Source organism: Misgurnus anguillicaudatus, chromosome 6 (genome assembly GCF_027580225.2).
Source record: "Misgurnus anguillicaudatus chromosome 6, ASM2758022v2, whole genome shotgun sequence".
Classification (NCBI taxonomy): Eukaryota; Metazoa; Chordata; class Actinopteri; order Cypriniformes; family Cobitidae; genus Misgurnus; species Misgurnus anguillicaudatus.
Genome location: NC_073342.2, coordinates 12,855,139 through 12,877,905, shown reverse-complemented (window position 1 = coordinate 12,877,905; position 22,767 = coordinate 12,855,139). Strand labels below are relative to the sequence as shown.

At 39.4% G+C, this 22,767-nt stretch overlaps 2 protein-coding genes and 1 non-coding gene across 3 annotated transcripts in view; 1 reads left to right on the top strand and 2 right to left on the bottom strand.

The window, feature by feature from the left end:
• Positions 1 to 1,037: 1,037 nt before the first annotated feature.
• Positions 1,038 to 1,110, bottom strand: trnar-ucg (transfer RNA arginine (anticodon UCG)). The gene has a single exon. It is a non-coding gene; the product is annotated as a tRNA-Arg (tRNA).
• A 1,127-nt stretch (positions 1,111 to 2,237) lies between these two features.
• Positions 2,238 to 16,154, top strand: polg (polymerase (DNA directed), gamma). The gene is made up of 22 exons (XM_055192542.2): positions 2,238 to 2,426; positions 2,619 to 3,211; positions 3,310 to 3,505; positions 3,588 to 3,755; positions 4,019 to 4,165; positions 4,343 to 4,422; positions 4,523 to 4,705; positions 5,230 to 5,457; positions 5,524 to 5,748; positions 5,875 to 5,992; positions 6,107 to 6,181; positions 6,712 to 6,813; positions 6,903 to 7,063; positions 10,111 to 10,164; positions 10,243 to 10,360; positions 11,010 to 11,145; positions 11,308 to 11,554; positions 11,840 to 11,962; positions 12,038 to 12,209; positions 12,570 to 12,778; positions 15,043 to 15,203; positions 15,468 to 16,154. The coding sequence occupies exons 2-22, from the start codon at positions 2,658 to 2,660 to the stop codon at positions 15,563 to 15,565; spliced, it is 3,555 nt and encodes a 1,184-aa protein (XP_055048517.2). The 5' UTR covers positions 2,238 to 2,426; positions 2,619 to 2,657; the 3' UTR covers positions 15,566 to 16,154.
• Positions 15,354 to 22,767, bottom strand: part of fanci (FA complementation group I) — a 21,531-nt gene continuing 14,117 nt past the window's right edge. Inside the window, exons 26-37 of the mRNA XM_073868533.1 lie at positions 20,519 to 20,635; positions 20,393 to 20,444; positions 20,064 to 20,191; positions 19,745 to 19,810; positions 19,569 to 19,665; positions 19,291 to 19,475; positions 18,499 to 18,555; positions 16,383 to 16,442; positions 16,221 to 16,298; positions 16,032 to 16,127; positions 15,815 to 15,922; positions 15,354 to 15,730 (exon numbers count right to left, since the gene is read on the bottom strand). Coding sequence (XP_073724634.1) covers positions 15,668 to 15,730; positions 15,815 to 15,922; positions 16,032 to 16,127; positions 16,221 to 16,298; positions 16,383 to 16,442; positions 18,499 to 18,555; positions 19,291 to 19,475; positions 19,569 to 19,665; positions 19,745 to 19,810; positions 20,064 to 20,191; positions 20,393 to 20,444; positions 20,519 to 20,635 — 1,107 coding nt within the window. The 3' untranslated portion in view covers positions 15,354 to 15,667. The remainder of the gene's footprint in view (positions 15,731 to 15,814; positions 15,923 to 16,031; positions 16,128 to 16,220; positions 16,299 to 16,382; positions 16,443 to 18,498; positions 18,556 to 19,290; positions 19,476 to 19,568; positions 19,666 to 19,744; positions 19,811 to 20,063; positions 20,192 to 20,392; positions 20,445 to 20,518; positions 20,636 to 22,767) is intronic.

Here is a 22,767-nt window from a genome sequence, read left to right as displayed (position 1 = left end):
AGCCTTTCCTTAAATTTTTTAAAATGCCATTATAAAGACACATGAACGACTTTACCATCATGACATAAAGGTACAGTGCCTGGCAAAGAGGGGAAACAAACAAACAAATCAGTTTAAATACTGAAAATGTATTTTTATTACTGAAATGTATAGGTGTATTTTCTATGTCTGTGTTGTTTACTTTTACAATTATTATTATTTAATAATTTGTAATAATTTTATCCATTATTAGCTTAAACACTTAGTCATTATACATCTTTTATATTGGCTTTCATCGTATTTAATTTAGTTAATTTATTTATTTTTATTTTTTTTATATTATTTTTATTATTAATTCATTTAGCAGATTCATCTGCAAATCTGTAGTGTAAACTTACTTGTTCAAGTATCTATGATTCAGTTTTTGTATTTTAATTTTCTGTTGATTCTTGTTTAAATGCATACGTTTTGTTTAATGTTTGTTTGTTTGTATAAAATCTTATATCCTATGTTTTATGGTATTTTTTTATATAAAATTAAGACCACAAACAACAGCCCTGCATATTTGTGAGAGACACACAAAAGTTTTTTTCTTTAATAAAAACAAACGTGTTTTATGTTTATTTAATATTGTAATCTTTAAACAAAAAGCATAAGATATTTATGAAATGTATCCTTTTTAGGCTATATGGCCTAACTATCATACACTATAATGTTCATGTGTTGCCTTATGAAGCTATATCGCCCTCTTGTGGTAATAATAAACTATACACTGGCAGAGGAAGTTTTTAATAAAAACCTTTACAGAAATGTTAACAAATATTTTAAAACTACACGTGTCTTATATAAAATACTTATACTTTCTTCTCTTTTGGCATATACCATCTTAAATAAATGGTAATAAAAATGTATTTCATTTTAAGACGTCGACAGATTTTTATTTTAATATTTACTAGGTAACGGTAACGTTTTCACATTTCAGACAACAATATTATTTGTATCTATGAATTGCTTTCTAAACAACCAAAGCACATTTTCTTTAATAAAAAGAAAAGTTACGACCCCGGCAGGACTCGAACCTGCAATCTTCTGATCCGAAGTCAGACGCCTTATCCATTAGGCCACGAGGCCCACATCATGCACCTTGAAATGTCACCTCGTATTGATGTCCTGTTGAATCTGTGAGACGATGTGATTTTTCATTTTATTCAATAAAATGTTCGGAGACTTTATATCCATCCACAAAGAACACTAAATCAACTATTTGCTCGGACAACAATAAGAAGGATCGGAAGGCTAAACTACTATAATTTACCGCTATAGTATGCGCTTTGGCTTTTAAGCGGCGTAAACTATTTCCAAACAATAACGTTAATGCGTTCCAATTTTTTCTAGCGACTTTGTGCAATATATCAAATGTGCTCCGTACGTTCATTAAAATAAATAAGTCAATTAATAAATGGATAAGAAAACAACAAAAAACAAACAAACAAACAAACAAACAAACATGTCCAATGTTCATTTAACGGTAATAAGCTAACGTGACAGGGTAGTTTTCAACCACACAACTAGATGTCGCTATAAGACAAGATGTGCAATAGAAGCACGTTCGGCAAGATTCTGTTTTAGAAATGTTTAACATATGATGCAACAGACAAATAAGATCAGTTCAGTTTTTGTGGGTTCCAGCGCATACTGTAGTATCAGGGAATAAAAAGCAAGCCATGGCAAAAGAGAATATAGACATGGAGATAAATAGTAAAACATCTTCATTCAATAAAGAGTTTATGTAGACCAGGGTGTTATTCCAAAATTAAGATCATAAGGGTCATGCAGGTCTTAATTCGTCAGTGCATAGAGTCAGAGGAACAGTGGAACATAATAGAAATATTGTAAAATATTGTGGCTTTAAATGGAGGAGCTGAAACACGCAGCAAGTTTGAAGACTCCTGATTCATTGCCCACGATAGATGGCGATAATGCTCTACCCAAGACTGCGAACCACCAATAAAGCACGAAGAAGAAGAAAAAGGCCGTTCTCAATCCGAAGGCTGCAGCCTCCGGAGGTAGCATTTGTAGGCTGCATGTCTTATTTTAGAATATTAACGATTATAAAACTGACTGTTATTCTTAGTTAATCGTAAATTGTTGTGAAATACTTATTGATTTGCGAATGTAATGCTCAGTTATCTTAATATACAAACCTTGATGACGTATGCAGCCTTCCTTATATGACCTCCGGAGGCTGCAGCCTTCGGATTGAGAAACGGCCGAAGAAGAAGCGCGTTCGGGTTTCTTCGAGAGGACATCCATGTGCGATGTATCTTATGATTGTTTTGAATGTCAGGTTGCATTCTTTTCCACACTTTTAACCATAACGGTAACTTGCATTTAAGTTATCATGTGTAGCTCGCCAGAGGTCTATTTATCCAGCGGCGGTTAAACAGGTACGTTCTTCTTTCAATTCATATTGTGATAATGACAAACCAGCATATGGAATTTGATATTATGCTTGCATTAAAGGATACAACCATCGCTTTATCAAAAGAAGCAGTGGATATTTTTGTCATTTGATGTGTTGTTTTATTTATCTGCAGTAAAAATTATATACGTACGTGTTTTTGATTTTCATATACCAGGATCAGCTAATAATGTGAGAGATCTTTCAAGATTCTGGGATGATGCATCGTCTGATATCACGTTACCGATGGCACACCTTCGGGGTGAGGTGCTCTTCCACCTCAGTGAGACCCAAAACCCATCAAGGCTCAGACCAGACTCGTCTGAACCCGCTCAACATCCAGATGCTCTCCAGGAACCTGCAGGAGCAAATCTTTCGAGGCCAGAAGCAGGAGTACACAGAAGAGGACATCGAGCGCAGCATCAAACATCTGGAGCAACATAAACTCTGGGGGAAAGACGCAGAGCTGTTACCTGACGTAGAACTCAAATTACCCCACATGTACGGTGATGACATTGACGGACACTTTCGCACCCTTGCCCAAAAGCAGAGCCTTCCTTACCTGGATGCAGCCAGTCAGCTTCAGGGCGCACGGCTGCCAGACATGCCCAAGGAATGGGCTTGGGAACTGGGCTGGACGAGATATGGAGAAGATGGAGAACGCAACAGGGTGGATTTCCCACGTGAGAATGCGCTTGTGTTTGATGTGGAAGTCTGTATGGAGGAGGGACATTTTCCCACGCTGGCTGTGGCGGTATCTCCTGATGCCTGGTGGGTGGATGGGAATTCAACAAGCAGGACATGTTCTTGGATCAACATTATTGCAATAATTATAGTGTGTGTGTGTGTGTGTGTGTTGGTTTCTTCAGGTACTCGTGGTGCAGTAAGAGGTTGATAGAGGACAGAAACACCTGGTCCAATCAGCTCACGCTGGCCGATCTTATTCCTTTGGAGACGCCTGCAAACTCCATCAGACCACCAGGCGGCGAGTGGCAGGAGAGGCTTGTGGTTGGACACAATGTGAGCTTTGATCGGGCGCACATTAAAGAGCAGTACTTGCTAAAGGTATGTTACTTATTTAATTGTTTGTTATGATCCTGCACAGTACATACCTTACACAACGTTAATGTGTGTGTCGACCCCGCAGGGCTCCAAGTTGCGATTTCTGGACACTATGAGTCTCCACATGGCTATCTCAGGGTTGACAGGATTTCAGCGCTCTCTCTGGATGGCTAGCAAGTACGGCAAGAGAAAAGGTCTGCAGGAAGTTAAGGAGCACATGAAGCGACTCGGGCGGCGTCCGGAGGGTCCAAAGGTTTGTGCAAACCCATCAGCAATGTTTCGCTAGCACAGTTTATAGGTGTCTCTGGGAATTTTAACACTTAAGACATCATGCACTTTACCTTTTACCTAACATGGCATATAGATAAGTTTCCTATATATAGATTCAACTTTATCAAAAATGAAATATTAAAAATTGTAGGTCATTGTAAATTAACTTGCATTACTTAACAAAATGTTGTTCAATACAGTTTTTTTTTCATTAGATGTGTATATATGTGTCTTGTAATGTTGCAGATTGGATCATGGGAATGGGTTGATATCAGCAGCATTAATAACCTTGTTGATGTTCACGCCCTCTACGTGGGGGGAGAGCCGTTGAAGAAAGAAGCTCGAGATATTTTCGTGAAGGGCAGCATGTCTGATGTGAAGACCAACTTTCAGGTGAGCAGGGTGATGCAAGGTTGTATTTGATGTATGTAGTTTTTATCGGTATGTTCCTGTAGCTCACAAAGTTTGTGGGTTTAATCCGAGGAACACGTACCAATAAAAAATGTAATGCACTGTAAGTCACTTTGGATAAAAGCATCTGCCAATTGCACAATTTTGTTTTTGCTTTAGGAGCTGATGCAGTATTGTGCTTTTGATGTTCTGGCCACCCATGAGGTCTTCACTCAGCAGCTGCCTTTGTTTTTAGAGCGGTATGAACCTTCATTTACATAACCCCGCCCACAATTCTGCATCAATTTTACATTTTATCATTCAAGGATCTGTTACTTAAATCAATTTGTATATCTCTAGGTGTCCTCACCCAGTGACACTGGCAGGTATGCTAGAAATGGGCATGTGCTACCTTCCTGTCAATCAGAACTGGGGGCGGTACTTGGAAGATGCTCAGGAGACTTATGAAGTGCTGCAGAGGGAGATGAAGAAGTCATTGATGAATTTGGCCGACGATGCCTGCCAGTTATTGGAAGACGATCGGTAAGTAAGAACTAGTCATTATTTATGTAGTCAATGCACATTGAGTCAAAATTAGAGGTCAACATTAATTTTCATTTGTTGTTTGACGACCACACCAAGGTAACCGCTAAAATGGGCATTCAAAATTGATTGACAAGTCTGGTTCAATGAAAATAACCTACCGCCAGCCACTATATATCGCAAGCGGTCTTGGCAAACAGAGGAGGGGTTGGAAAAGGACTTGATGCACACACGCAAGATATTTTGGGTCAATTGAGTCCATTCGGCATATGCACATTTACTTTAAATTACCCAAGAAGACCCAATTCTGCTAATATTACACCAGAGGCACACTTAAAACTTTTAGGCTGGATTTACACTGCAGATCTTGATGCCAAATTTCGATTTGATGCCTTTATCCGTTTTTTTTTTTTTTTGACGTCACGCTTGCATCATCTATTTTTTAAAGCGTCTAGTATTTACACTCGGTACACAAACAGGATTAATAAAATGTTTGGTATTTATTGGTTTGGTTTGCTGTTCAGATACAAAGACGATCCTTGGCTATGGGATTTAGATTGGAAAGTTAAGCAGAAGAAAATCCCTGCGACTAAGAAAAAAGCCAAAAAGGGATCAGAAACGTCAGCATCCCCAGCAAAAGACCCCGGTCCTTCTTCAGAAGAGGAGGCGAATGCTTTACACCCCGGTAAAGGATTAGTCGAGAAAGTAAATGAGACCGCCAGTAGGATACAGCAGTTACCTGCCCGCCCTGGGTAAGAATCACCCCATAGATTAAAAACGAAACACTTTATTTTGCATTAATTTGTTGCTTTTGACAGATGGTACCGTAAGCTGTCTGTGAAGATGTCTGAAGAGAACGATTGGAGTCCTGTAGCCAGTCTGATCAGCGTACAGATGAGGGTCACACCCAAACTCATGGGCCTCACCTGGGACGGCTATCCTCTACATTACTCCAGCAAGCACGGCTGGGGTTACCTGGTACCGGGACGCAAAGATAACCTGGAGATTTCAGAAGACAGTGAGGGACCTGTATGTCCTTACAGGTAAAATAAAGGATAAACTGGATGATATGCTTATTATAAGCATAATGATTATTTTAGGCATATTTCTTGTAATCTGAACTTTAAATCGAAAGCAGCTAGCATGTTTGTGGTTGTGGTGTTTTATAGATCAATTGAGAAAGTCTATAAAGAATACTGTGAGAGTAAAGGAAAGGAACAGACACAGAGTCAGGACTGCTGGTATTCGGATGACATCATGTTGAAGGATAGCGCCGTATGGCAGAAGGTAAGTACAGCTTACAAAAATGATACTGGTTTTAGGGGTGATATTGAGAAAATGTTCTGTGAATAGGGGCTTTTTGTGTTCGATTTTAGAAATGATTTCCTTATCTGTGTGTAGGTTGAAGAAATGAGTCGTTTGGAGGTATCAGATGATGAAGTGCCGAGGACAGCATCCCCACCCAAGAGGTTAAAGGTTAGGACAACATACAGAAATAAATACTATAGCATAGTTGGCTATTTACTGTAGTAAACTGCATTATTTTTTCTTGTAAAATTATCATTGTAAACACTACATGATTTATAAGAGTTTCTCAGTTTGCAGTATATAGTACAGTTTACAGTACACTACAGTATTTACCTCAATATTTACAGAGTTTATTAATTCGCTGTAGTTGATAGAGTACTATAGTATACATTAACAAAGTGTTCTAATATGACAATATATTACAATTTACTATTGTAAATATTAAAGTACACCACAGTATTTACAAAAGTTTATCAATTCACTGATACCATAGAATACATTAACAAAGTGTAATAATTACTATAATATATAACTACAATTCAGTTTATTATAGTTCACTTTATTAAATCAAAAACTCTATTATTATTATTATTCGACATATTTTAAAATAAAAAAATGTATTACCGTATATTGTTTAACATATTAACATTATTAAAAATTTTGACATTTCTAAAATAACAGTATTTTTTGCTCCTTAGATTGTTAAAAATGGAAATAGCGAATGCCCTTATCATAATGGAAACGGACCATACAGTGATGTCAACATCCCTGGCTGTTGGTTTTTTAAACTTCCTCATAAGGTGCTTAACTAATTTTCAACACCTCTTCTCTTAAAGCTCATACAATCAAATTCATATTAGTCTTTTATCAAAAATGTATAATTTCACAGGACGGGAATGAAAACAACGTGGGAAGCCCGTTCTCTAAAGACTTCCTGTCCAAGATGGAGGACGGCACGCTTCAGGCGAGGCGGGGGGGCTCGATTGGCACACGGGCCCTGGAGATCAACAAGATGATCTCGTTCTGGAGGAATGCTCAGAAACGCATCAGGTTTAAGTTTTCTTCAAGTTAACTGTCCTTATGTGCATGTGCTTCAGCAGTCTTAAAGGGACACTCCACTTTTTTTGAAAATGTGCTTATTTTCCAGCTCCCCTAGAGTTAATCATTTGATTTTTACTGTTTTGGAATCCATTCAGCTGATCTCCAGGTCTGGCGCTAGCACTTTTAGCATAGCTTAGCATAATCCATTGAATCTGATTAGACCATTAGCATCGCGCTCAAAAATAACCAAAGAGTTTCGATATTTTTCCTATTTAAAACTTGACTCTTCTGTAGTTACATCTTGTACTAAGACTGACGGAAAATTAAAAGTATAGTTCCTGGCCATATCGGCCTAGAAAATCGCAACTCTCATTCTGGCGTAAAAATCAAGGACTTTGCTGCTGTAACATGCAATGATATTACGCAGCACCCGGAAATAGTCCCTTGTTAACTTTTAATAGCAGGGCACTGCATAATGTCATTGCATCATAATATCAGTGTCCCTTTAAATGGGTAGCTCACCCAAAATTAAATATTTAGTCATTTACATGCTGATACAGATTTTCTTCTATGGAACTCTGTAAGAAAATACTGAAATATGAAAAAAAAAAAAACTACAAACAATATAGATTTTGCTCAGTGAAAGTGAGCAGGGTTCCCACGCGTCCTGGAAAACCTGGAAAACCTGGAAAATGAAAGACCAATTTTCCAGTACTGGAAAACACATAAAAAATGGGGGGAAACGTCAAATGTCCTGGAAACGCTTGCGTTGTCCTGGAAAATTATTTTCCCTCCTGGTAGGATGAACGCAAACGGGTTAAAAATGTTATGCATGAATGTCTGTTTTGACCTGCCTTTAACGTGTAATATTGGGCTGGAGCGCTTTCTTCCTTCATTTCCGCATGTAGCCAGCACACCGCCCCACGTGACACATACCTGCCAATGTACGCGTTTGCGTAGCAAGTGCGCAATTTGACGACATAGTACGCTGGTAGGACTTGCTCCTCTAAACTACGGACATGTGAGTTCTGTGGCAAATATGCACGTGCGGTACTCCTGTCTGACAACACGATTCAGCAGCGTGGTAAAGCAGTTTCAGCTAATCATTGTAGAAAAGCAGAGAATAACAAGTCTACTGAACCTACAACGTAACATTCCCGTCCCTCTCCTCCTCCCCTCTGCCTCAGCACCGCTCTACTCAATGGCACTGCTCTGCCTCACTCTCTGTACCCCGTTCCCCATTTGCTGCAGTTGGGCTTAAAAAGGTAATGTGTGTGTGTGTACGTGTGTGTGTACGTGTGTGTGTACGTGTGTGTGTACGTGTGTGTGTACCTGCCAGCTTTTGGTAAATGTGAACCGTTACACGTAAGGATTCACTGTGAAAGCATTCGAGTCGAAGTCTAAGTGAAAAAATAATGTGTTCTGTACAGTAAGTATAATGCATAAAATATAGGGGTGTGACGAGATCTCGTGCGATTAAATATGTATCGCGAAATTAATTATGTCACAAGATTTCTCGGGGAGGTCAAATGCTGGCCGTTTCTTATACAAAATGCTGCATCCAGAGGTTGCATTTGTAGACTGCATACGTCATAAATTAAATGCATAAAGGGCGATTTATAGTCGTGCGTAGGTCCTACGGCGTAGCAGCGACGGCGTAGGTTCCGCGTCGGTTTTCATTTATAGTTGTGCGTCGCCGTCCGCGTCGACGTGCAAACACATGCGAAACCGCTGGTTGGCAGTAATCACGCGTGTAACCACAGTAGCAGCAGAAGTCGTCACAGAAGAAGAAGCTAAGCAAGTAAACCCACAAACGAAGAAGAAATAGCAACTTGTTGTGTATAATTTGAGAAGACCAGCAATGATGGAAGTAAATAAACAGCGACTTATGTTTCAGTTTGAGTTAAATCACTCCTCAACTTGGCTCATCTTTGTTTTCACCGTATCAAACGGAAATACCTATGACGCAGTTTTTTTACCTGACGGGAGGGGTTCTGGTGGACCAATCACAGCGCTTACGGTCCGCGTAGAGCCGACGCGCTGTTAGAAATTTTGTGAGGTGCGCGTCAGGCTACGCAGAGCTACGCACGACTATAAATCGCCCTTTATATTCTGTCTTTTACTGCGTTTGCTTTTTAAATCTTGCTCAATAATAACAGTGACTGTATCATTTCTACTGTAAAGAATTGGACAAATATTAAAGATTTAAATGGATTTAAACGTTGTTTGGCTAAAAGCATCCGTTTAAAATTAAAGTAACTGAAGTGGGTCATTTACCGCCCCCTGTAGGCATTTGTTATAGTACATAATTCTGTTTTTTTAGGCTATATAAATGTGTTTACTAGTTTTGATACTTTATTTGGACGAATTATTATTGCATTGTCATTATTATGTAATGTTAAAGGTTGTTATTTTATTACCAAAAATATCAAATGACTTCATTATCAATTAGCAAAATAATTGTTAGGGACAGTCCTAGATTAGTTAAAACATTTCAAAATAATGTGATTTCAGTTTCCCCATTCATTTATTTTATCATTGAGAATTTCTTAAAAATAAAATAAAAATCTCGTCTCAACCTCGTGTCTCGTCTCGTGGATTAAGTGCCTCGTCACACCCCTAATAGAATATGAAAGATATGAAAATGCTAAGGTATGAAAAGTAGGCCTAATTTCAGTAATCAGTCAATATAAGTAGTTTTAGACTTTCAAATTTCTGTTGTCCTTTATAGGCAGGAGTTAGTGACGATGTCAGGAAGACAGAGCAAATTCAAAACTGAGTGAAAGGAAAAGTTTAAGTTGTGATAACTTGACTCACACTGTAGCAGCTGAAAATGTCCTGAAAATGTCCTGGAAACGTCCTGGAAAATCTTTTCAAGAAAAGAGTGGGAACCCTGAGTGAGGCTTTCCATCTCTAACATTTCACCTAACATATTTTGTCATACACAAAAGACTGAAGGTCATATGGGTTTGAAAAAACATATGATATAAAGTGATCCATTCCTTTTAATGATGAAATGTTTATAGCATGATCTAAAATGTATTTTGTCTCTGCAGCTCCCAAATGGTTGTATGGCTTCGGCGAAGAGAGCTACCACGCACTGTCAGCACGTATGTTGGTAGTATCTAATACATCTTAATGTTTTTAATCACCATATGCGTTTGACCCTAACTTTTCACTGTCAGCACACATGATGATTACGATGTTGAAGCACAATATGGAGCTATTTTACCTCAGGTCATCACGGCTGGAACGGTCACACGCAGAGCCGTAGAGCCGACGTGGCTGACTGCCAGCAATGCTCGGGTATGATATCCACAATTATTATCAGTTAAAAGTGCATTGTGTAACTTTTAGAAAGGTTTCTTACAAGAAATGCAATATATAAACATAACTATATTATCAGTGGTCTATAAAGACCTTACGTAATAAACTGTATTGTTTTTATTACTTTAGAATGAGACATTTTAATCTACAAACACCTCGGGTCCCCTTACATGAAAGTCGCCATCATGTTTCTACAATAGCCCTAAATGGATAAACTGCTCTATAGAGGGCGTTTTGTCACTGTGTTGTCTTAGACGATGACATTATTGTCCTGTGGTGGCTACTGTAGCTTCACTATGCGTTTCGAAAGGGAGGGGTGAGCTGTGGACTGAGCCATTGGGTTGGGATTCACAATCTCACTGCTAGATGCCGCTAAAAAGTCCCACATTGCACCTTTAAAGTAAACCTATTTATTGGAAAGAATGGAATTAATGTTTGTTTAAAGAGACTCTGAAATGCTATGATATTCTTCTAATATCATTCTTGATCACAACTGTTAAATAACATAGATATTAAACTTTTCACATAATGAAGTGAATTAGGTATTGACAGATGTTTCTTAATGAAAAGTTTGCAACTATTGCATATTTATCTCATCTGTCTTTGTGTTTAATATCTATATGTACAGAAAGATCGCGTGGGCAGTGAACTAAAGGCATTGGTGCAGGTGCCACCTGGTTATCATCTGGTAGGAGCAGATGTGGACTCACAAGAGTTGTGGATTGCTGCCCTGCTGGGCGAAGCTCACTTTGCTGGGATGCATGGTATTATTACTAATGAAAGTGCATGACAAAGTCAGAAATTGCTATCTGAATTGCTTATTGTTAAAATCTTAGCTCATTGTTTAACTACAGTAAGCCGAACGATGTGAACTACTCTATATTACAGTAATAAACAATATTACAACTTTCACATCTCATTTTAAGGCTGCACTGCATTCGGATGGATGACGCTCCAGGGAAAGAAGAGTGACGGCACGGACCTGCACAGCCGCACCGCGGATGCTGTCGGTATCAGCCGCGAGCATGCCAAGGTCTTCAACTACGGCAGGATTTATGGGGCCGGACAGCCGTTTGCCGAGCGACTGCTCATGCAGTTTAACCATCGCTTGAGCCAACAGGAAGCAGGAAGCAAAGCTCGACAGATGTATGCCCTTACTAAAGGACTGCGCAGGTAAACCGTTCAGATGCTTATTTCTATTGGGGCAGTTACACTACACTACACTGAATACCTGCATGGAGTGCTTCATCCATCTTTGCTATTCAGTAGAGAGAAAGGTCACCAGTTTTCTCCACGTGAAATCCATACTTGAACTTTGGTACGCAACAAAATGTGCACAAGTCTGGTCTGAAACACACGTATGAATGGCAATGGAATGAAATGTGTAGTGTGATGTTTGCGTGGATCTTCTTTTGCTGGTCATCGGATTACCAGATCATAACCATTGAGTGTTTGTAGGTATTACCTGTCGGAGGAAGGTGAGTGGTTGGTGAACGAGTTGAACATAGAGGTGGAAAGTGATGAAGATGGTGCCATCTCACTGCAGGAGCTGCGCAGGATCTCAAAACTTGCAGCTCAAAGGTCAGATGATCTCCTTTTCTTTGCTGGTTTGTGTTCCTGTGAGATGTTAATGCGTTACTCTTTTGATACCTGTAGTACCCGCAGGAAGAGGAAATGGGATATCGTAGGGAAGCGGGCGTGGGGCGGGGGCACGGAGTCAGAGATGTTTAATAAATTAGAAAATATCGCCCATTCTGATGAACCAGCAACTCCAGTACTGGGCTGCAAGATCTCCAGAGCTTTGGAACCTTCTGCTGTTAAAGATGAGGTAAGGAAGAATGTGTTTCGAGGACATTTCCACACTTTATTTGCCCATAAGTTTTGATATTTAAACTCGATTATACTGAGAATGCTTAAAGTTAGTCAGCTCCTGTATTGAAGGGCCAGTGTCCTGTAGATCTCAGTTCCAGCTCAAAACAAGCATACTTGGCTATAATTGCAATAAATCCTTGAGAAGATGGTTCAGAGCCAAAATTTGCCAGACATATTGTCTTAGACAATATATTAAAACAGAGCAAGCAAAGAATAAAAATTTAATGAGTGTACCTGCGTTATCATAAATAATGCAATGCTTGTTTTTATAAATATATGTTTTTATATCATTTGCATTACCTGTATTATGTTTTAGTTCATAACCAGCAGGGTGAACTGGGTGGTGCAGAGTTCCGCCGTTGACTACCTTCATCTCTTGCTGGTGGCCATGCGGTGGCTATTCGAGGAACACAACATTGACGGGCGCTTCTGCATCAGCATACACGATGAGGTGCGTTACCTGGTGCGCAGTGAGGATCGCTACAGAGCTGCACTGGCACTACAGATAACAAACCTGCTGACCAGGTAAAAATCCTCCTACAGTACTCCTTAAGCCAGGTGCACACCAAAAGATAATTGGCCTAAATTTGGGCTGTTTTCCCCCTTACACACAATCCTAGATAAAGTTGTGATCGTCTTTGTGGTTGAACCGATTATCGTATCAGATTTTTTATTACTTTATGGTAACCGCGACAAACAGTCGCAAGGCGGAAGCGTTCTGCGGCAACCAATCGGAAGGCAGAAACCTCTGCTTGAGAGGATTCCAGAGAATGTATTTGAGCGTTTTTTGATGCTCTCGCTTGCGGCGTGAACGTCCATCACGTGAATAAATCTACATGTAACCTTAATCTTCACGCCCACTACACTTGGGCCAAATACAGAAAAACATAATGTAAGGAGTCAAGTGCAAAGACAGCAAGTGTGGTTATTTGGACGCAGCCAATGTATCCCCCTCTGCTAAAAACCCTTTCAGAAGGGATAAGAGCCGGAATAAGATTAGGGTGGCCATTCGTGCCAGTTCCGCCGGACACGTCCCGAACATGTTTTTGGGTTCGTTCTCCGGAAGTCGCGTTGCTCGACCGCATACATCATCGAGGTTCTCAAATTTCAGTTAAAATACACTAGTAAAATTAAGATTTATTTCTTTTAAGACATACATTCATTCTAGTTTCATTCTTACCTTGAAATGTAACGGTTGCTTTTCTGAAATTAATCCCGAAATATTAAACATTGATGACGTATGCGGTCGAGCAACGCGACTTCCGGAGAACGAACCCGAAAACATGTTCGGGACGTGTCCGGCGGAACTGGCACGAATGGCCACCCTAAATAAGATCCTCTTTTTTGGTACTAAAACAACGTCAAGGTTCTTGTCGGACGTACCTGCGCATTGCTCTGCCTCACTCATTCTCTTTAGTTTCTGTTTCTTTCTGTCTAAATTCTCAGCGAAAGCACATCTGGCTTGCGCAATAATAAATGTGACGTCAAGACGTCATCGCGGCCACTGTGATTGCGTGTTGTCGAGAGAACTGATGAGACTTCGTCTTTCCTCCTTAAAAATATAATTACCTGAATCGTCGAAATGCTGGATTAAGATCGTTTGGGGGGTTGAATCGAGATTACGATCTTTTAACGATTAATTGTGCAGCTCTAGCGCGGTGTGTTAAGAGCATCTGAATCTGCTGGGAAGTAGAGGTCTTCACCGGTCCACTTAGATCTGGTTTGGGTCTAAAAGTATCACGTGTGCCTTGGACACAGGTTGGGTATAATAATAGCGGCATCGTGTCTGGGGTAATTTAAAATGAACGTGTTTTTGCTAAACGACCCAAGAAGACCCAAACTCTCTCGTATGTTTTTGAATGCACATTTTTACGTTTTCGTCATCAGATAACAAAGAAAAATAAATGGAGCAGCGGGCCAAATTAGATGCGATGCCAACAGGGTTTCTCTCTGTCTGACTGGTGTGTGCGGGATGCAGACTGCACACAAGCTGGTGCCGTTTACATTTGGGTAAAAAAAAATCCCCACTGGTTCGGGTCAGACTCTAATTTTCTCAGGTTTGTCTCGGGTATTTCTTTAAAAAATATATATTCGGGATAGGGTCAAAAATGATTTGGGTCATTTCAAGTCGGGTACATTTCTTTGGACCTGAGAATACCTCTACTCGGAAGTGCTCCGATCGCAAATAGTAAAAATTAAATATATGTTGAATATTTACGATCTGAGATTCTGTTGTATATTGTAGATTGTCACGTAAAAAAAACGGTACCCAATCAGAAAGCGAGCTGATGAAACCATAACCAGTGTCATGGCACAGACCGAAGTGAGATAGACATGTAAAATGTAGTCCACGGTATTAATGACATTTCTTTATGCCTGTCGAATCCACACCGTTGTGTCCCTGAGCAAGACACTTAGCCCATAGTTGCTCCAGAGGCGTGCGACCTCTGACATACATAACAATTGTAAGTTGCTTTGGATAAAAGCGTCAGCTAAATGAATAAGTAAGTCACGTTTGACCACAAAAGACATCAGGGGATTTTTCTTTGTTCTCCGTCTGGACTTGCGCTGTTTGTGAACTTATGTGAAAGGAATCTGATGGTGTGCTATCATGACCACATAGTGGCAATCCACACACTATAAGAATAAAACTGGCAAATCGTAGATTTTTTTTTCTTCATGTTTGTGGTCTCTCACATTTAAAAAATATTTTGGTGTGGCCCTAGCTTTACACATCTTGTTTCTTTTGTAAAGTCAAGACCTGAACCCATTGCTCTGAATGTCTTCAGGTGTATGTTTGCTTATAAAGTGGGAATGAAGGATCTGCCCCAATCAGTGGCTTTCTTTAGTACTGTGGATATCGATAAGTGCTTACGAAAGGAGGTCACCATGGATTGCGTGACTCCATCGAACCCCACAGGAGTGGAGAAAAGATACGGACTACCACAAGGTGAGACTAAAAGGCTTTTTACACAGCCAAACGTGAAAGAAACGAAACACTGGTTTCAATAAAAGCATTATTACGTAGACATCTTAAAAGATGGATGCAGAAATGCTTTTATTATGCATTCAACCAGGTCAAGAAAGTCACCAGACCACATATAGGCATTTGTTTATTAAGATTATAGCAGCGATAAAATGTATTAATGAAATGATATTTGGGCGTATCTTAACTTGTTAACTTGAACATAAAATGCATTTTTTATACAAACAGGTGAGGCCTTAGATATCTACCAGATTATAGAGATCACCAAAGGATCTTTAGCCAAAGAAAAACGACGGAAAACAAAAACCAGCACATCTGTAAGATAAAACGACGGATGAACAGACGTCTCAAACTGTCTGGAATGGCTGGCTGAACAAAAAAAAAGTGTGAAAGTGCAAAGGAAGGTCTTTCAGTGATATCGTCTTATCTCACTGCTTCCTCCTCTTCTTCTTGGGTGCCTGGGTTCCCTCTGAAGCCTGTGAACTTTCAGTCTGAAATGAAAAGGAGCGTCACTGAGAGCAAAAACCGAACGCACTGATGTGTGGCATCAATAATGCATTTAACCAAACACACACCTGCTGGCTTTGATCCTGCTCTTGTTCCTGCAGTGCAGCTTCCAGGGTGGCGGTGTTAATTCTGAAGTCTCTGGAGGTGCTGAGCTTCATGTACTGCATCAGATTGACCTGTAGAGGGCGACACAGGCATTGACATTCACAGAAGTGCCTTCATCTTACAATTATATGTATGCTGTGCATATAGCCGAGGATTAATAATAATTTAAAAAGCAATTACCTTTGACTTCTTGGAGAGAAGGATAAGAAATTTCTCATACTGTTCAATGTTGAAAATGAGGTTTGGTATGGCTTTAGTTTCACGAAGAACTTTAGCCTTGAGAATAAAACAAATTTGACTTAATGTTTTGTTCTTTAACTTGATGGTATTACATTATCAACACAAGGAGTACAGTACACTAGTTCTTACTGAAGCAGCCGCTACGGCCTCATCTTCTTTTTTCTTCTTCTTGGTCTTCTCTGATCCTCCTGCTGTCAGCTCTCCACTCTGTACATAAGGAACGTTAAATAATGTCTTTGAGACAGAGGTGAAGGTGTGAATAAAGCAGAAGAGAAGTACTGCCATACGCACCTGTACATATGTGATAAAGCAGTAACACTGAGGAGTGAGATGAGATCCTGACAGCTTGACCTGAACATACAAGATGTTTTAAAGATGAATTAGGAATGATAGGAAATGTGCATGATGCATTCAGGATTAATATGGATCCACAAAACCTCTTAGTGTGAACAAACTGCGAGATTTTAAATTAAAGACCTATAGAAGGGCACCCATTATGTCCATTTTTACAAGATGTAATATAAGTCTCACATATGCCTAGAATGTGTCTGAAATTTCAGCTCAAAATACCGTATATACCCGAATATAAGACAATGCTTTTGTTCTAAAAAATAGACTGAATAACACGATAGGTTAGATGTGTTTGATTAAAAGCAGATGGTTATTTTCTATCTATCTTCACAGTACCACAGTTACATTACATGCATTTTTCTGGAAAGGTTATTCATTTTGCACTTTATTTTGTGACAAATTAATCCAAATATTTAATGAATGGTGTTAAATGTGTTTTTTCTCAATTAATTATCACTAGAATTTTCAAATAAAATTATATTCTGTTGAAAACCAGATTTTTTCCACAAACTGGGGGGGTCATCTAGCCTGAAGTGTCATACTCAATTCTAGTCAGAATTTGAGTCTGATACCGCTCCATTGGGCTATGATTATGAGGCGTGTCTAAACCGAAAAATGCCTCTGCACTCAATTGGATAGACCTATGACCAATCAGAGCAACGGAGTGTGTGACGTATGTTGAAATTACGTCTTTTGCAGCCTGCCTGAAATGTTAGTTATTTCGCTAAAATGACACTAACATTGTGATTATACTAGCGAACGTACATCAATACCTATTAAGTTTACAACATTTCATTTATATCACAACATTAAGTATTTACTAAGTCATACAGTAAGACTCTCTCTTACCATTTGTACATTAGTTGAACTTCATCAACGACGATACCCATTACGTCGGCTTGAAAAATATCGGAGCCTAGCATGTCCGTCAACCTATTCAGCAGCTTATTCAACGATTTCTGGGTTCCGAAAAGAAGCTGGCAACGACCGCTAATTATATCCATCTCGTCGTGCACGCCAAGTTGCATCGCCGTGATACCCATTTCAGTTGCTTCTTTAACTTTGTCCTCCATAACTGCGATCAACTTTTGCTGAATCCAGTAGAAAGGACGGTAAAAACATCTTTCCAATAGACAAATGCCTTGCTCGCGTTTCTCTGTTCCTCTTTTAAGATCAATGCTCTGTCGATATCTTTTGCAACAGACTCAATGTCAGAATCCACACATCTGAATTCTAGTTTCAAGTTTCAAACACTTTATTTATCCCCAAAGGGGCAATTCACAGCTGAATACAGTCATACATTCTCCAGCGGCAGCCATTTCGTTGTAAATAGATTGAACACACGCGCTCTTTGGTGACGTGGTTGATTACGTTACTGTTGATCATCTGTCCATCATCGTATAAAGCCCACCCTGACAATTTGATTGGTCGACCAGCTTTGGGTCTCGCATGGTAGCTCCTCAACGGAGAAACCCCAGACCGATCTTTCCGTCTTTTAAAATGTTGTGGGCAGGGCTAAGATCGGATGGCACCCAGGCTAGGGGTCGTCTATTCTGGTATATACAGTAGCCTACCCCAAATGTTATGTGTTGTAGCATGTACAAACCCCCCCGCTGTTTTCATGTGTGTACCTTTAAATGCAAATGAGCTACTGCTTTCGTTTAAAAATAAATGTTATATTCCTGTAAATACAGTCTGAGGCAATAGTCTCTTTAGCTGCATAAGCGCTACAATGAGTTAACAAACACATTTAGAAAAGCTTGTGTTTGTTAACCAGTCAGTTCAGTGCGTGGCTGTGGGCGGGGCTTTATCAGTGTGACATCACATTAACAAGAGAATCACAACAGCATATCTAACGATTCTGCTTTGGTTTAATGGGGATTTTATTCATTGTATGGTTGTTGTGTTCACACTGCCAACACGCATTTATGTCCAAACAACTTGTAAAATAGGTTTTTGCATAATATGTGCCCTTTAAAAGTGTGAGGTCCACTCTGATGGCTGATACCAAATATCAAACATAAGCTTTCCTTTAAACATCTGTAAAAATACTCACCAATTTTTCCAGGCGCGCAGGGAGCTGGCCAGGCTGGGTTGCACATAGCTGAATATACTGAGAAAGTGAAGATAAAGGCTTTTTAGGGAAACTTGTTCAAGCAGTATGTTGTTTGCAGAAAAACCCTAATGGAATTTTTGGAATATCATGGAATTTTTAAGGTCTTTTCCAGACATTGGAAGTCTTGGGATATCAGGGATTTTTGTTTGTTGCTTTTATTTTAGTTTCCATTTATCAAAATGTAATCCGCTTGTTAACTTGTGATGTAGGAAATACCATTTCCAGGTCCAAGCCTCCTCTGACTAAAATTTAAACAGCTGTTTATTGGCATGGTTTATTCATTTCATGCATTTAAAGAAACATTTTTATAAACTCACAGTGTACACTACCTTATCCAGGCTCATGGCATCCCAGAAATAGGTCATGGAAATTCAGCTTTTAGTCAGTGAAAGTCAGGGAATTTTACATTTAAAGGCGGGGTGCATGATCTCTGAAAGCCAATGTTGACATTTGAAATCACCCAAACAAACACGCCCCTGCCGCAATAGAATCTGGACCTTCTTTTTATAAACCCGACCCACACATACGCAACCCAGGCAACAATGTCGGTAAGTAGACATGCCCCTTACTGCTGATTGGCTACAAGTGTGTTTTGGTACTCAGCCCGACTTCTTTTTCCAAAGTGTTTTTTTAAAAATCATGCACCCCACCTTTTAACTTTTAACTGCCTAATAAAGTAGATAACCTTGGCACTGTTGTAATTTCGTTGTAGTAAATCCGGACAGGACTTACATATTTGGTAAGGGTTGTCAGGATACCATATGTCCGGCTGAGTTCACGCATCAGTGTGTCTGTGCAGGGTCCTGGAAGCAGGGCGGTTTGAACCAACTCGTGCAGAGCCGTCAACAGCGTCCCCAACTGAATCGTCACGGCTTTCTCTATTGAGTCCTGCTGGCCCGGCGGTTGCTGGGTATTTCCTAATACATGCCACACACAGGAAGTTCTCAGATGTGTTATTTATCTTATTCCTTAACATGGCATGTTTCAAAACCGTTTAGTGTGTACGTTACCTGAAATGGTTCTGTCTGAACTTATCTGAGCTTTCTTCTTGGCAATCAACCAGTCGACTTCATCCAATACCTTTCCAACCTGAGACAAGACTAAAAGCTGCAGAGAAGAGAGAGATTGTCATAAGCAAGTGAGGAGTGAGGGTTCAAATCTGATAAACAGACTTGTGTTCTCTTACTGTAGTGGATGATGCTGTCTTCATGCTGACAATGGCAAAGTGAGACTGTTTCTCTACTTCTACATCCTAGACAGAAACAACAAGTGAGAGAGAGAGTTATGGCACAGATATATTGATGAGCCTGGACCACAAAATCAGTCATTAAATTTTAAAAACTGAGATTTAGCCAAAAACTAAATAAATACGCTTTCTATTTATTGATAGTGTAACAGTTTGTTGGAAATATTGAGATTGAACCAGTAACCTTTTGGGGTATACTGGTCCTGAGCTTTTACCGCTATACCCACCACTTCTTTCATAAAAAAAAAAAAAACATTACCTGGTCGATATCTCCCAGTTGGCTGTGTATGTCCTGGCACATCTCCCAGAGCAGCGACACAGGGCTTTTATAAAGAACATGCAGGCTGAATAGCAGCGACAGCAAACCCTTACTAAAGGATATGTCCTCTAAAACATAAACAAAAATGTATCCAAAATTAAACTGTGAAGATGTAAAGAAGCTGAATATGTGCGTATTTGACCCTGGGGAACCCAAGAACCCTTTAATTAGCAGCAATTAACGTTGGCCAAATTTGACCCGTGGGTTCTCCAGGGTTAATATGTATAAGTGTATTTAAGAAACTTTTGTATATATTTAGCAACGTTTACCAAAATTGGTTTCTTTGCAGAGTTTCACCGTCCAGGTGATCATTTGGAGAAACTGTTCAAAAACAAAAAGTACATTAGGATTGACAGCAGCCACAAATAGTGCTACAAGCTGTTTAGTGTAAATACCTGTTGAGAGGTGGGGTTGAGTTGCCGCGACAACACGCTGAGGATGCTGACCAATAACTGAGCTTCTTTAGTGTTAAACTCCTCCTCTCCGCTGCTGAGCTGAGTCATGAGAGCCCGCTGTACAAAACAGGTATAGCTTTATCTTATAGGTAAAAGCTCAGTCATAGCAAACCAATAGAGGAATTACCATTATTTTGAATTTAACTTTTCCCTGCCAGCATTAAAGAAAAAAAGTTGCCAGCCAGCACCAGCATTTTTTATGTTTTTTTTAACAAAAGGTTTAATGCCTTCCAGAAAATTTTATAAAATACAATATATCAAATAAAAAAAACAAACCCTTTGCTTAAAAAAAAATATGTTTTATCCTATCATCATTTGGTCTCTTTTTATTACCTCTCCAATATGGGTAGTTTTCTTCAAAAAAAAAAAAAAAAAAAAAAAATTAGCAAAAAGCTGAAATAATTGCATTTTTGTAAAGGACTTTTGTTAGAGATTAGATTCAGAACCATGATTAATACATTCACAGAGTTTTTACCATTTTTTGAATCGATAGATGCTTCTGTTTTTTATAAGTTGGGTAAGGGGGGGGGGGGGGGGGTGCACACGAAAGCTTTTATGCCCGCGGCCGGCGCATGTTTTCAATTGAGAGTTGAAAAATATTCAACTTTGAGTAAAAAACCCCGCTCAACAAAGCCAGTTCTCACACGGTCGTCCAATCACAGTGGAGGAGGGGCGGGACATTACCACAGCAACCAACCGGCACACAGCAGAAGTATCAGAGCTACCAAAGCACTCAGTTGAAGAAAGCTGGCATTCTGCGTTCTCCAGGCGTTTTCAGCCGCGTTTAAAAGTTTTGGTGTGCACAACTCCTAAGTGTGCCACCTAGCGGATAATAGCACAAATATGGATTGCCGTAAAAACTCGTCATTGCCAGGAAGCATTTTCTCTTAATTGATAACTCATTAATGGCAGGGAAAGGTTGAAGCAATATTCCGCTTTCCCTAAAAAAATAATCCATTAATGTCTTTGTGTCAGTTTATTATTTAAAATGGTCCACAAGTGTGTGTTTCACATATGTAACGTGTGACCTTTGTACGTAATATGATAGGTCACACGAGCATGTCACAAAACCAGTGCAAAACAAGAAGTTGTGGGTTAAAAGTACATATATATTTTTTTTTTAGTGCTGCACAATTAATCGCATCGCAATCGCGATGTCAGCCTGTACGATTATATGACAGCAAAATGTTGCAATTATATTAAATAAATAAATGTGTGGACTTGTTAACTCAAACTTTCTGATAACAGTTTGATGATTTCCCTTGCTGTTTAAAAAAGAAAGAAAAACGTGTGCGTCTTCACTTGTGTGTGCGCAGCGCGGAAATACCAGAGCGAAGATGGATGCAGAGGAGATTGACAGTGATCTGGTAGCTAAAAAAAACCTCTACGTCTGTTGTATGGCGATATTTTGGATTTAGGATTACTGACACTGAGCAGTTGCTACATCACGTGGCAATTCGAAAACATTTCTAGTTTTACAAATACACATTTTAGCATTATCACTAAACTGTGAGTGGATTTTCCTTAAAACCCATTAAGTTGACTCATGATACCATTTATTATAACCGCAACCGCACATCGCAATATTAGCATCAATAATCGCAATGGGAAAAATTACCCAAATCGTGCAGCCCTAATTTTTTTGTCGTCAAAAATGACGATTGTTTCGCTAGATAAGACCTATAATGCCTCGGTTAGGATCGTTCAGAGCCCTTTGAAGCTGTGCAGAAACTGCAATTTTAAAGAGCACCAATTTCATTGCTAAAAACAACGTTATTTTGTACGTGTATTTGGTATAATAAAATGTGCTTGTGTGGTTTATGGCAAAAAATAAAACTAAACATTATTTTCCAAATAATGTACACTTTTGTAGCTCCAGATTTCACTCTCTTTCTGAAAAGCACGGATTTTAAAAGCTCTGTGTTCCTGATTGGCCAGCTAATCTGTACGTTGTGATTGGCCTGAATACATCTGACATCAGCTGGAAACGTGACGCTCCATACCATGTTTGAAAGATTTGGTTGCTGACAGGAGTTAACTTCCAGGCTGAGTACGAAGCGGGAGGAATTATGATAATGTCGGTCTTGTATACATCACCAATCCCAGGAAGTAAACTGTTGCCTACAATCCGTGTGTTTGTTGTAGTCCAAGAAAAGAGATTTACGCTGGAGACGATAACTCGCATCATC

Coding starts and splice junctions, on each gene's coding strand:
- polg (XM_055192542.2), top strand. CDS start 2,658: ATGATGCATCGTCTGATATCACGTTACCGATGGCACACCTTCGGGGTG. Junction 10,361..11,009: donor TGACTGCCAGCAATGCTCGG/GTATGATATCCA, acceptor CTATATGTACAG/AAAGATCGCGTGGGCAGTGA. Junction 15,204..15,467: donor AAGATACGGACTACCACAAG/GTGAGACTAAAA, acceptor TTATACAAACAG/GTGAGGCCTTAGATATCTAC.